The 14871-nt window shown below is 42.6% G+C and overlaps 1 protein-coding gene across 9 annotated transcripts in view; it reads left to right on the top strand.

Moving 5' to 3' along the window:
- The window catches only part of PRR11 (proline rich 11), a 359537-nt gene that overhangs the window by 53937 nt on the left and 290729 nt on the right, over nt 1-14871 (top strand). For 3 of the 9 annotated variants that reach the window (XM_069226404.1, XM_069226406.1, XM_069226412.1), the window contains exon 3: nt 4507-4539. The exons of 3 other annotated variants lie outside the window; for them this stretch is intronic. In XM_069226404.1, the coding sequence (XP_069082505.1) occupies nt 4531-4539 (9 nt within the window). In that variant the 5' untranslated portion in view covers nt 4507-4530. Of the gene's footprint in view, nt 1-4506; nt 4540-11068; nt 11219-14871 lie in introns of all 9 variants that reach the window. 3 more of the 9 variants (XM_069226408.1, XM_069226413.1, XM_069226409.1) reach the window with 2 other exon arrangements.

Below are 14871 nucleotides of genomic sequence, written 5' to 3' on the forward strand. Positions count from 1 at the left end.
CCAAAATGCAACATGGATACATCACATTTTCCCAAAGAGAACAGACCTGTTTTTTGTGTGTGGGGAGGGAGTACCTGTGTTTTTTGTCCTGAGCTCAGCAGCCGTATAGGGAAATCTACCAAACCCAAACATTCCTGAAACTATACACCCGAGGGAGTCCAGGGAGGTGTGACTTGCGTGGATCCCACAGTGTTTTCTTACCCATAATCCTCATCAAACCTCAAATTTAGCTAAAAAAATCTAATTATTCCCACATTTTTGTGTGGGATCACCCCACCGCCACAAATTTCCTACCACCCAATGTTCCCCTCCCCGTTAAAATTATACCTCACTTGTGTAGGTGGGCTAAGTGCCTGTAACAGGGAAGAGCCAAAAACATGTCGAAAAATGAGGGGGAACCAAAGCGGGCACAAAAGGGCAGTTTGAAAAAAAAAAAACATTTTTAGGCTGAAATGTGGGGCAGAATTTTTATTGGTATAGATGCGACAATGCTGGGTTGTAGGAATTTGGTGGATTCCTGCAGATTCCAGAAGGTTCCATCACAAAAATGTTGTAAAAATGTGTGATTTCCAGCAAAGTTGGAGGTTTGCAGGTCATTGTGAGTAAGAAAATGGTGTGAAGCACACCACCCTGGACTGACCCAGATGTTTAGTTTTCAGATGTGTCTAAGTCTCGTAGATTTTTCTACATGGAAGCATCCCAAAGTCCAAAAAGTGTAGCCCTCACCATTCCGACGAGAGAGTTAGACAAGCTCTCAAGGCCCATATGTAAAACCAAAACCCAAAATAATCAAATGTCCTCTTCCTTGCTGTGGAATAAGATGTTTTATTGTGCGGGGGAGAGGTGAAAGACTGTTACCCCCTTCAGTTGGGGTGGGGGATAATCATTCCCATACTGAGTGGTAGCCACCACCCCTCTATTTTTTTTTGTTTTAATTCCCTGGCATTTAGTAGGCGTTCTGCCTCCCCGGGGAGTGGATTGGGAGTAATTGCCCCATCTGCCCCCCCCCCTCCCCGGTGGGCAGAACAACTTTGTCCCCATTTGTTTGGGGTATGGCCATATCCCACCTTCTTTTAAAAAACAAAAACAAAAAAAAAATCTTCCCTGGTGTCTGGTGGGCTTGCAAAAATAGGCTGATTTGCCCCTCAGGACAGCGACCCTTGCCTATGGGGTAGCTCCCCTTGCGTGAAAGTGGCGCAAAAACACAAAACCCTGGTGTCTAGTGGTTTGGCCTAAGGAAAATAGGTTGATCTGCCCCCGAGGTGGGCAGAAGTGGCCTAAAATAAAATTGCCCCCAAGGGGAGCGACCCTTGCCTAAGGGGTCACTCCCCTTTTTTTTTTTTAATTGTCGCAAATAAATTCCTGGTGTCTAGTGGCTTCTGTCCACCCGCCACCTCGCTCCACCTCCCCCGGGGGCAGATCGACATAATTAATATAGGGGGGCAGAAATGGCCTTAGATAAAATGCCCCTACTTGGGGAGCGACCCTTGGCCAAGGGGCTGCTCCCCTCATGACAATTTCACAATAATAAACAAATCCCTGGTGTCTAGTGGCATTCCTTCAGCGCGATCACTTTGCGATCGTGCTGCAGGAATGCTCAGACATGAAAAGGGAAGGAAAAGCCTTTCCTTCCCTTCCCTTTTCAAGCCTCTCTGACCTCCCCTGCCCCCGTACTGAGGAGAAACTAATCTCCTTCTCTGTCACGCCGGAAGCAATGCCTCCAGCGCAAAGGGAGGCGACCTCTGATGAGGCCAGCGCGCAGTCGCGTGCTGATGTCATCAGATGTCACGGGGTGGGGGGCTCGGGGTTGAAGGGGAATCGATTTCCCTTCCAGCCCTGCCCTGGGGTGCGGGGGGAGGCCTTCGGGGGGAGCGCTAGCACTTCCCCCCGATGGCCTCTACCAGGATGTAATTGTTACATCTGTGGTACCATAGCGTCACACCACCAGACGTAACCATTACGTCTTTGGGGGTGAAGTGGTTAAAAACGCTTTGACAGTTTTTATTGGAGTTCTGTTGTTGTAGTGCTTAACAAATCACGAAGAAGTAGGCTCTGTACTGTTTTGTGCTCTCTCAACCGGTAGATAGTTATTAACTGATATTCCTTCACTAGTATTTGACGTTACTCTTCAGGGTGGCCTCAGCAGTCATTGTCTATCAAAAACATATGGGTATATTGTTGAGAGGGATGAACAGGGTACAGATCTTTCGGGACAATATTTTAGTTTATGCTAAAGAAGTTGAGAAGCATAATGCATATTTGGACATCCTGTTGGAGATTTTTTTAAACAAGGGCATGACTTTGAGTACTGACAAATGCAATTTTTTAAAACAAGAAGTTGACTATTTAAGTCATATAATAATAACAGGGACAGGTATTGTTCCCAAAAGTGATTTAACTGTTGCTGTCAGAAGTGTAGCTAAAAGATGTGATAAGGATCCTTAAAGGCCATTTTTAGGGTTAAGCGATTATTGAGAGAGTTTTGACCAATTATACGCAATCCATATTGAACCCATTCAAAAAATATTTGAGTTTTTCTTGAAATGATAAGTGAGATAAATAATTCGAGTTTGTGAAGCGTTTGATTGTGAATCCGTGTGCACTCAAACTGTTTGAGAGTGGTGATAGGTACAGTTGACGGAAGCTCAGTAGGGTTCGGAGCAGTTCTCCGCTAGATGGACACACACTGTTGGGTTCCTGTCTCGGGCGTTTTGGAAGTTCATTACAGCACTATCGAGAGAGAAGTGTAGGTATGCATGTGGGCAATTAAACAAGTAAAGACATTTTTATGGGTTGAGTTCTTTTCGTCCCAAATTAAAAGGCTGTAACATTTATGATGGAGGAGAGTGGTGGAGGAAGAGCTTCTTTTAGGTTTGCAAGACCAATGTCCAGTTTACAGGAATTACATTTCCAAATGAAATACATTCCTAGAGGTAAACATCTGTGTGTGGGCTGTTTATCCAGGATGCCTCTAGAGGATGCTGAGGTCAGTGATGTTTAGGATGAGAAGGAATTAGTTGATGCAGCAGTTGATTCTGTTATGAACAGTAATTGCTCTGTGACTGTAAGACAGTGGATGGATGTGTTTGATACAGATAGCCAGTTGATATGTGTGAAAATACATGTGGTAACTGGATGGCCTCTAGATAGGAACATTGATCCAGATTTGAAAAGATTTAGAAGAAGTCTTAGCGGAGTTAACTTTTGAGGGACAACTGTAGAGGACAAATGGTTTGTACATACCACCAATGGGTTTGAGAGAGAAGTTCATTTGAATTGCTCATTGTAGTCATCCCTGAGCTGCAACCACAAAGAAATGTATCAAAAAAGGCAATTGGTGACCATCTTTGGATACAGGTGTGGATGACTATGTCAACAAGTGTAAGGTATAGCTGCTTCAGGCAAGCATTGGAAAGTAAGTAAGGAGTCAATGTCTTTGACTAAAATCATAGATAGACCCGGGGTAAAAGTGTCTATAGATTTTGCTGGACCTTATAACGCTTTGGCACTGGACACCAGATATTTAGTTGCTTTTACTGATTATTTTTCTAAGTGGGTGCATTATTCAGTCATAAGCAACCCCCACAATTGATGCAGTAAAATGTTCTCAAAGGGAGTATTTAGTATGCAAAAGGTTGCCAACAATAATATATCTGACAACAGAACACAATTGGTTTCAGATAAAATGTTGGAGTTCTTTAACTTTTGTGGGCTAGAATAGGAAAAGATGCCTTAGTAATGTCCTTCTGCCATTGGACAGTTTGAACGCATTTACAGATTTTTTTGAGAGAAGGTATACAGATTGGAATAGCATCTAACTTGAATCTAGTAGACTATCTGCATGAAAAAGTGTAGCATTACCATAATACCTCATACTCTGTTACTCGTTTTTCACCTTTGTTTGTTTAGAGGGAGAGAAGGGTGGTCCTTTTTGACTCCCAAAGGGGAAGCCGATTGTCATAGACCTATGGTGAAAGAATGAATGACAAACATGCAAGCTCTGAATACAAACTATCATAAAAGGCAACTAAGTGTAAAGAGATTGGTGTGGGCAATTGGTGCTTCTAATGAAGCCTGTGACAGTACAGGAAGGGAGGTGTGTTTTCTGAGCAGGTCTAGGTTTGTAAAGGTTCCTCTAGTGTTGTGTTACTTAAAAATAAGGTACGGTTAAAACAAAGGCTCTGTGGCTCTACTTAAGCAGGACGTGAGGGGGATGAACAGGGTACATATCTTTCAGGACAATATTTTAGGTTATGCTAAAGCCCTTGAAGAACATAATGCATTTTTGGACATTATGTTGGAGATTTTTAAATCTCTTTGTAGAGGTATAATATGTAAAGGGGGAACCCTCTTGTTTGTTGATTTTACAGACAGGAATTTTGTCGGTACAGCTAGTTCTGGGCAGGATTACGTGTTGTGTTACAGCTTGGATGCAGAGAGTAATGATACAATTATTCCAAATAATTCTAGTGTTACTGGTAATAATAATGCTTGTTCACTTTGCAGCAATCCACTTTGTCAGATGTGCAGATGCCACAGGTCTGTGAAGGTTCTTACTAATTTTAAAGGTTTTGTTTCATGCATATAACCTTTGTTTTCCTATACTGTATTTTGGTGTGGATAAAGGAAGATCTTGTACTGTATCATGTAATGTTGCTTGATGCTCTTCATTGTAATTATGTTATGTATTCGTCAGAACAGTGTTTCTTAGCCTGTGGTCTGTGGACCCCTGGGGGTCCGTGAAGCCTACTCGGTGGGTCCATGATTGCTTAGAAAACTTAAAAAATATTAACAGATTAATAAAGTGTATAAACAAAGAAACACAATTTAAAATTGGTATTTTTAAAATGTTCTGAAAATGTGAAGGAATTTGAAATTGGAGTTTAAAAATTAAGTTAGTATCCCTAGACTAGTTTGTGGAAGCAGTGCAAGTGCATCAAACAGAACAAAATATGGACGACGAGTGGACCAAATTGAATTTAGAAAAGCTCCAACCTTCCCATCCCATTAAAATTCGTTTTTTTATATTTGTTTGTGAATTGAATAAAATGTTTCATCATTGATATATTTCTTTGATGAATATTTGTTGCTGTACTTTTTGTGTATTGTTTTGTGGCTCAAATCATTGAAAATGTATGTGCCAGAGGCTCTGGCTTCTATTAGTGGCTCACTTGTGGTCCTCCGATTCCAATAATGGTCCTATGTGGGTCTTCAGGTTCCAGTAATGATTAAGTGGGGGGTCCACAGAGGTCAAAATGTTTCAGAACCACTTCATTAGAATGTTCTTATTGGCAACCAGAGGCTCCAATTGGTTTTGCAAGCATTGCTTGCTTGGATGATGGCCCGCAAGCACCTGGAGCATCTGCTATTGAAAACCCCTTGTCAGCCTAACAGTGTAACTAGAATAACTCTCCTTCAACAGTTTGTCTTTTTTTAATAGTACTTTATTGATTTTTCAAAACCGTACAGTATGTACTTACCAACCAACCAATCATAACTCTCCCCCTTGGGGTAACCGGATGAAACAAATACCCTACTCATCACTCATCCACCCTTTCCAGATCTTATCAAATTTCTTAGTGCACACCTAACTTCATAAATCATCTTTTTCTGTGCATGGATTATATCTCCACTTCCCAGTCCCTAACCATGGGAGCCACTGAGGAGCCCTATTTACGTGTTATTTATCTTTTTGCGGGGAGGAACCCCAGGTTGAATAATATGCAGTGATATAAGGTTGCGTCCGAAGTGCACCAAATCTCTAATTACCATTTGTCTGTCTTGACTGGATTTTTACATCTATGGCATGTCACTGCACAGCTTCTGTGAGGCAAAATGCAGAGCATATCTTGCAGGATGCATACTGGTCCATTGAAAAGATCTGGCAATGGTGAAAGTCTCTCTTTCTCTTCCTCTTTCTCCCTCCCTCTCCTCAGTCTATCTGCTGGGAGTAACAAGAGAATACAGCCAGAGCAGAAAGTAAGTCGGAGAGGTCCATGGGAAGAATGCTCTTTCACCTTACTGTGCATAGAAACCTATCTTTGATCTTCAGAGCAAGGCAGGGGCATTAAGAGGCAGTAATGAGGTCCACACGAAAGGGGGCGAGGTAGACGCTCCGTTCAACAAAAACTATTGATTTTAAAAGATTTTAAACCTTCTTCTGTCCAAACTGGTTTTGAGGTTGGTGTCTCTTGTGATGCTGATTAAGGCAGTGGATGTGGCGCAGAGTTTAGTTTGCAGGAGGAGAAGCTTGGGGTTAGATGTATAGAAAATGTATAGGATGGAGCATGGAAGTTTCAGTATAAGCCCAAGTCCAGCTATAAGCTCAAGACTATACCCAGGTTGCTGATGGGATGTGGCATCAATAGGAAGCCCTCGTCAATGGGAGGGATCCTGTATGAAATACTTTGGGGTTAAAATATATCATAAACCCAGGGATGGTCTAGAGGGTAACATTGGGGTGGCCATCATGGCGTTTCCTTCAAGTGTGACCTACTGGAATACCCTCCCATTGTCCATGGTGGGCTGGATAGCAATTGCCAAAATTGCAGCACTCCCCTGCTTGTTGTACTTTTTTGCACCGCTGCCCATACTAATCCCTTGTGAACTCTTCCGAGAGATGGACTCACTGCTGGTGAAGTTTATCTGTGGAGTGGGTCGACGTAGGGTAGCCATGACTAAGTTGCGCAGACCCACCTCTGCCAGGGGACTGACAGATCCTGATATTGAAATCTATTACTTGATGGCCAAGATACAGTGGCTTAATCAATAGTTGCACACCTAGCTACACCCTGAGGGGGAGATCCTGTGGTTCCCGCGACTGTGTGTACTTCTACTGCTTCTCCTGATCCCCAGGCGACCCATTGATAGAGGATCCATGGAGTTGCATATGGTCTAACACTCCTGGCAGCGCTGGCTACACGGCACAAGTACTCCCCTGCCCTATACATCGATCCTGCCAATACAGAGTTTGGAGGTGCTAAACACAACTGGGGCCCTGAGGGGAGTAACAGAATGGGTGATATAGGGTCTAACCCGGGTGGGAGACCTCTACAGGGATGGCGAGCTAAGGCCCTTTGAGGATCTTTTAGAAACATTTGACACCCCCCGGACAATTTCTGCTACACCAAGCAGTGATGATGACTGTGCGGGTCCTCTGGGACAATGGTGTGGTGCACCTTCCGGTACATCACAGTAGCCGTGTACTCTGTACGACTACGGGCACAATTCGGGCAATGACTTTTATATACCAATCACTACGAGAGAACATAAACACATCCTTGGAGGATCTGCAACTTGGGGACGATGATGTGACACTCCTAATACCTGACACGCAGTGGACATCAGTTCTAGCTAATACATACACAGTCTCCCACAATGCTAGATTTAAACCTATCCGTTTTGATTTTTTACACAGAGCGTACCTTACACTGGGGAAAATCACAAAAATAGTTAGAGCACAAGGAGTGGTCTGCCCCAAATGTGGAGAACAGGGAGCGGAAATGATCCACATGGTGTGGGTCTGCCCTACCTTGCAAGGTTATTGGGCGGGTGTCATTGCATGCATAAACAAGGTTACTGAGAGAACAATCCCCTGCAACTCACTGGCGTGCATATTGGGGTGGGGGTTTCCCACAACCAGGTAGGTATAAGGAAACTAATAAGTTTATAGATTTAGCCCTAGTGTTTGATAAGAGAGAAATCACACGGAAATGGAAAGCCACCACGAGCCCCTAGGTGTACAAATGGAAAGAGGCCTTCACTCTATGGGCTGGATATGAAAGTGCGTTATTGTTTCAAGAGGTGAGGTGGGGACGTAGCACAATTGACCAGGCCAGGGCTTGGGATGCCTTAGTGGAATGCCTGAAAGAACCTGTTACCGATTCCTCTGAGAGTACCTTCCTCACAGACCAAGACCTGAGGGATGCTTAAAGCTTGTTAGTTATGTATGTGCATCTGGGATAATGCAGACACTGGCTCCTGAATGTGCCGGAGGGAGGAGTGACACTGTAATTTGAAAAATATTATGAGGCGGGGAATGTGGTAACAGAGGGAAGTTGGGCAAGGGAATAGGCTAGTTTGACCTCTGTGCACTAGGCGGTCTGACTTCCAAGCAGCGTTATGTACTGGCTAGATACTGGTAATATGTGAACCATTTTCACTGTATTCGTAATATGTAAGTACTGCTTTATACATTGGTCATTGGCCTGCAATGCACAGCTTACTGAATAAAAGCAATAAAATGTTGTTTAAAAAAAATAACTTCAGCTGCACTGGCCAGAACCCTGTTGATTTGCCGTCACCCATTAGTACTTTTTAGGTCGAGCTTGGCAGTGCTGTCTACAATACGTGTTGTATTCCATATGGGCTTTTAACCACACCCACTCTCGCCATTCGTTGTGCTTGTCTTAAATGCTTCACTTGTATTGGTGCATTGAGCTAAAAGCTCCTCCTTTTGCCTGCTAAGCTCCAGCACAGGAGATTTCACTAACAGAACATTTTTGTTGGCTGTCACACTAGTTTATAAAGGAACAAGTGTCCCTAAGATAAAAGGACTATAGATTTAAATACCACATAGAATCACAATGAAGTCTATCGAAAACATGCAATAAATCAGTATATTTATTCCAAACAAAAGTAAGAAAACAGTGTAGTGGGAAAACAATCTTGGAAACCAGGTAGAGTGATGGCCATTTTGAAGAAAATGGAATACAAAGTTGTAGAGAGTATCGCTGCCATCTTAGAATGGAGTACTTCTTCATATCAGGAAATAGCATACATACAGGTAAATATAGAATTAACGATTTCTTAAAACCCCAGTAATAGAGTAGGACAGCATAGCCCATACAGAACATTTCAAAGCAAGAAATGCTAAAAATACCAAGGAATGGCAACCACATTAAATGGAAATAGCGTAAGTGATTTGTAAGAAAAACAGTGAATAGCGTGTTTGACATCTTACAGATCTAATACCGCCACTGGCAGCTATGACCCAAAAATATGTGTATACAGAGACCCATAACATACTTACAATGAACAATTTAGAAGGTACCAACCATTAAGGTGGTACACCATAGCAAGGTAAGTCACAACCGAAAGAGCTGATAATTCCCACGGACACAGAGTCACTTTGTCTGGCAGGTTCATAAGCCTCAAATGAGTGCAGTCCAGTCCTCCATTTTATTCAAACCAGAATATGGACTACTGGTGCGTAGTATCCATTTTAGTTCCTCCTTGTTGAGAAGTGCACCCAAATCAGCACCCCTCTATGGTGGATAGACAACAGTGATTACCATCCAGCCAAGGTAATTTACAGTGTGTCCTTTTTTCCATAAAGTGATCCACCAATGAGGCATTAGCAACCTGACATCGTAGACGACTGCAATGTTGACAAATGCGGATGCGCACCTTTTACATTGTTTAGCCAATGTAGATTTTATTGCACGGACAAAAAATAGCGTATACAACATTTATAGAATTACAATTAGAGAATTTCTTCAACTCAATTTTAATATTACCATATGCAAATTCTCTAGACTCTATTGTAAATTGGCACAATGCACAATTTCCACACTTAAAGTGTCCCACCAAGGGAGGCAAGCCCCAAAAATCAGTAAGAGTGGGGTTTGTGGTATTAGGTAGCAAACTGGTTCTAACCAAATTTTCTTTAACGTTTCCATTCCTACTGAATGCAAACAAGGGAGGTTTCAAATTCAATTCACCTGCATTAAGCACCGGCCAGTATTTGAGGATACATTTCCTCATTTGATTGGATACAGTAGAGAAAGTAGAGACAAATGTTAAGCGGTCAATCCTTGCCCCATCCTTTGGGGTCAAAAGTATATCCCTTGGGCAATACTACGCTCTCTTTAGGGCCTGTCTTACTAACCCCTGGCATATTTATTCGCCAGAAAATTAGCCTCCGAAAAAAAAATCCTGCTTGAAAAAACAGTTCCGAAGGAATTGTGAGTATGGTAAGGAATCTCTCGGAGCCCGGGAGTGATTGCTTTTATATGACAGTAGCATATTTCTTTCAGTACGTTTACGGGTGTGAAGATGTGATCAGTTCACCCTCGACACATTTTATTTTCAAATCCAGGAAGAACATTTCTGATCTGCTATATGCAAGTGTAAGTCTCGCCCTTTACAATTGCCATTCATCCACTGGTTACGGGTTTCTTCCGAGCCATGCCAAATCAGAAAGATATCATCAATATACCGTTTCCAAACAGCAATACTGTCCCGGTATGGGTTATTATGAGTGAGAATTTGATGTGTCTCCAAATTGTCCATGAACAAAGTCCCAAGATGTCCTTTTGATTTGTTGATAGAAGTGGCCATCAAAAAAGAAAGAAATTACGAGAGGCACTCTTCAAGAAGTTGAATTATGAACCATGTGGGCAGGTTCTGTGTTCAAGACATTCGTGAAAGATTTTGATCCTCTCACCCTGTGGAGTGTTCGTATACAAGGATTCCACATCCATGGTGCAGAGAATACTAGTGTTAGGGTCAAAAGGTAAATGTTCAATCTGATTAATTGTGTGCATAGCATCCCTAACATAACACTGTGTGGTTGGGACAAATTCCTTAATAAAGAAATCTACATTACGGCCTAAAGGTTCAAGTATGGAGCCACATCCTGAAACAATTGGGTGCCCCACAGGGCATTCACTGTTCTTATGGACTTTAGGTAACGTATTGATTATAGGTATCATGGGATACCTAGTATTCAAATACTGAGACTCACGCTGAGACAGAAAACCCTGTGTCTTTCCTTTCTCAGCAATATCAATAATTACTTTCTGAATAGTAGTAGTAGGATCACCACCAGGTTTCTTGTAATCTGTATTTGTAAGTTGTCTGGCAATTTCATTTTTATAAGGTTCAATGTCCTGGATCACAATACTGCCTCCCTTATCTGTTGGATTTATGACAAGTGAATGATTGGATTTTAATGTCATTCTTCTCTTAAAAATAGAGGTTATTGGGAATGAAGTTCCAATTATTTTCTAAAGTGTTTAGTTCATTAAGAATCAGTCTTTCAAAGGTGTGTATTTCTATATTTCAGGAGGTTAGGAACTATGTGAAGGTGAAAAGTTGGATGCAATACGAAGACTAGTATGTCCAGTGCCGGGATTCTGTCAAAAAAAAGAAAAGCACGTTATCAAATTTTTCTAAAGAAGTGTAGGACCTCATTCTGAAGTTCAAGAAAATCAGGGTGAGTAATGGGGACAAATGAAAGGCCCTTACTCAATAGTGAGGTTTCAGCCAAGGAAAGTTGATGAGAAGAGAGATTAAAAATCTGTATTGTATGTGAATCATCCATAATGAAGGGAGATGTATTTTTGGAAGTAATCTCAGTTACCACTGATAGTACTTCTGACATGTTTGTCGTTCGCCTGGGGTGCTGAACCAGTGTTGAGATCTGCCCATCCTCTGTCTCAGTGGTCACCCCTGATCCCTGCCTAGAAAAGGTTTGCTAGAAGTGTTTGAAGCAGAGCTAGTGCCTTCACCTGGATCAGAGTTGTCTGAGGACTCCCCGGAGGTATCCGAAAAAGTGACAAACGTATTTTGTTTATTCAGTCTTCCCCATGGGCGCTCAAACGTCGGGTTCATGTATGTTCTGTTAACAAAAAAGTCATCTGTCAAATAAGGGTAAGTGCTTTCTACCCTGCAATTTCCAATATCCCTTTTCACTTTATTAGTCTTTTTAGTTTGTTCAGTTCTATTGAACTCTGATACTGTTTTTTCACATTTTTCTAAAAGGGTTTTAGCATCAGAAATTGTGTTTCATTTGGAATAAATATACTGTTTATTGCATGTTTTCCATAGACTTCATTGTGATTCTATGTTCCATATATATTCCATAGACTTCATTGTGATTCTATGTGGTATTCAAATCTATAGTCCTTTTATCTGAGGGACCCTTGTCCCTTTATAAAATACTTGTCCCTTAGTACCTGTGGGGTTTCACTTGTGTGTTTTAAGGCCATAACAGTATGTCAGGCTTCCTCCTGTTACAGTGTGTGATGGCCCCTCCTCCCAGCGGACTTGCCTGATTGATCCTTTTTGTTGGCCGTCTGTTGCGTTCTCACTCCCCCTCCCTCCCGTCATTGCTGCCGTCTTGCGTGAACGTGTGTGTTACCCTTTATCTAAAAAGCAGCTGCAAACTTCTACAGAGTGGTTTGTTTCCTATTGTTCTTGCTTACTTTATTTAATTGATTAATTTAGTTTTCCACTAAGGGAGTCTGTGTGACAGCACGTTTGCTTTTCAGCTTCTTTTCGTATCGGGCCTCTCTGAGTGTGGGTTTCCTTCCAAGGCTGTGGCGGGGAGTTCAGATCAGTTTTTCTTTCTGCTGAGTATGTATGTTGCAATCGGAGAATCTATTTCTCTTTATAATTCATCTCTTCCCTGAGGTGGCATAGTTACTCAAAAGGGAAGGCATCTGTGTTTTAAAACGGACACACGTATGGGGCTGTATTTCCACCCAGAAATGCAGTTCCTGCAAGAAAACACAGTCTTTCCTTGTTCTTCTCCTTGTATTCCCTTTTTAGGATGAGCATTTATTAAAACCTGTCACCCTTCTTTGCATTTAAAAATCACTGGCTGGAAACATTGTATACCGTTAAAAGGGAATTTAAATGTTTTATATTTTTTAACACTTTTTTCAACTGAAGAATGTGGGCTGCGTCATGCTTTTCAAGTTATAAATGCAACAGGGAAATGGTAATTTCTGTTGATTAAATCAACATGTGGTGTCCCACCACATTCAGGTGGCTACAAATTTAGGAAGATGCCTTTTCAGATGGTCCAGTCTTTCCAGACGTCTGTGCCACAAGGTTATATATGGTGTCTACCCTGCTCAGTTGATCGCTGAGGCCACTGGATCTGTGTAACACGTGTTCACTTTGGGAGCTGCATGCTTTCCAGCAAACAATCGTCATATCTCTTAGAGACCGAGGTGAAGAACAGCAGTGGATAAATGGAGCGCTGACCTACTCAAACCCTCTTACAGTCAGAGTTCTGGAATTAGATAAAGCCCAGTTGTAAAGGGAACCAGTGGCATGACTACTTCTGTTCCATAATCACACCCCATTCATAACTACCAAGGCACCATTTAGTGTGGCAAGAAAAGTCCAGTTATGTGTTTACAACACCAATAGCTCTAACTCAAGCAAATGCGAGACGTATTGCATTGCAAATGCTTGTTCATACCTGAGATGGCTATACCGCCTTTATATACGTTGGTTTAAAAAAAAAAATTAAATGCAATCTGCAAAGGTCCGTCCTTCACAGAAGCTGCCTCAACTCTGGCAATTTTTTTTTTTTTAAATGTGTCAGATAGATATATGGTACGGTGTGTCTTGAAGGGTGGATGTGAATTGGGTTAGCATAATCATTTTAAATAGTGCCGCCTTTTTCATTAGTGAGAGGGGCAACGTCTTCCAACGGCATTGTCTTCCCTAAATTTAGAGAGTTTGTTCTAAAGATTTTCCCAGAAGAACTACTCCTGGTTTTGTGACTTGCATGCTCAGGAAACAAAATGCATTTGTTTCCACTTGTAATTGCTCTCTGACAGGGCTGAAGTGGTCCAAGATGCAAGTGGGAGAAGTACTGATTTCGGCCATTTGATGCAGAGCCTGCTGTATTTTTCAAATATCTCTAATATTATATCAGTTGATCTATGGTTATCTCATGTTGTGGAGCATATAACAGGCTAAGGGAATAGGAGGTAGATATAGTCTGTCTGTCCTAAGGTAACCATAACTCGCCGCCATCACAATATTTTCATTGCAAATGTTGCAGTGATTTTTATCAATGATGTCAAAGTCATGTAATTGGGGAGGTACTTAGCAGTGCATGGTCGGGTGAAAGTTATAGTTATCTTGGGACACAAGTTATAGTTACTTAACATAACTATAACTGGTGAATTTCTGTGGTTTTTAAAGTTTAACTTGCTACATTGTTAGTGAACATTTCTCCTAACTACAACATTACTTACACCTCTTTTTTCAGTGAATTTCGAGTTTTTTTTTAATGTAAAGCAATATTTAATTACTATATGTAAAGCCAACTCCACACTGTTCATGGCCGAAGGGGTTGGCCACAGGGCCTGTGCCCAATGGCCCTAAAGGCAGCCGTGCTCGACAATGGGTTGGCCACAGGACCTGGCCTTCGGCCCCAGGGACCCCATCCCTTGGGTATAAATTCATAAAAAAATAAGGAGGGAGGTCGCACTGCCCGTCTCCACGAGTTTCAATAATCCCTGGGGATTCTATCCCCCAGGGCTGAGTTCTAAGGGGAGGAGGGTGCATCCCCGCCTCCCCAAGGCTTATCAGGCCTCGTAAGCACCATCGCTAAGGTCCAAAGCCAATGAAAATCGGGTGGGAGTGCCACACGGCTCCCCCTCCCGAGCCTTATTAAGCCCCGGCAACCATATCCCCCTGAGTTACATACAATTAAACAGGGGAGGGGAGTTGCAGCCCCCTGCTCCAGCTTTCCTGGATCCCAGGGTCTCCATCCCTTGGAGCCAAATATAAACAAAAGGGTGTGGGGGCTGCGCAGCTCCCTCCCCTGAGCCTTATTAGGCCCCGGGGACCCATTCCCCAGGGTAGAGCAATAAATAAAGTGAGGAGAGTACATGGCGCCCTCCCCGAGCCTGTTTTTGCTATGGGGACCCCATTCCCCAGGGCCTCTCCTTATAATAAGTAGGGGCCCTGGTGCCCACCTGAGGCACCCATCAACGAACATGGGGGCTGCTGGAGAGCCCATGCCGGCTCCTCTTATGGTATGGGAGCAACCACATGTTTTCCTGCCCGTGCTGCTGCAGGCAGGGAAAACCTCTGTGTTTTGGAGGTGGGCTCACTGAG

The sequence above is a fragment of the Pleurodeles waltl genome, chromosome 3_1 (genome assembly GCF_031143425.1).
Source record: "Pleurodeles waltl isolate 20211129_DDA chromosome 3_1, aPleWal1.hap1.20221129, whole genome shotgun sequence".
NCBI classification, from domain to species: domain Eukaryota; kingdom Metazoa; phylum Chordata; class Amphibia; order Caudata; family Salamandridae; genus Pleurodeles; species Pleurodeles waltl.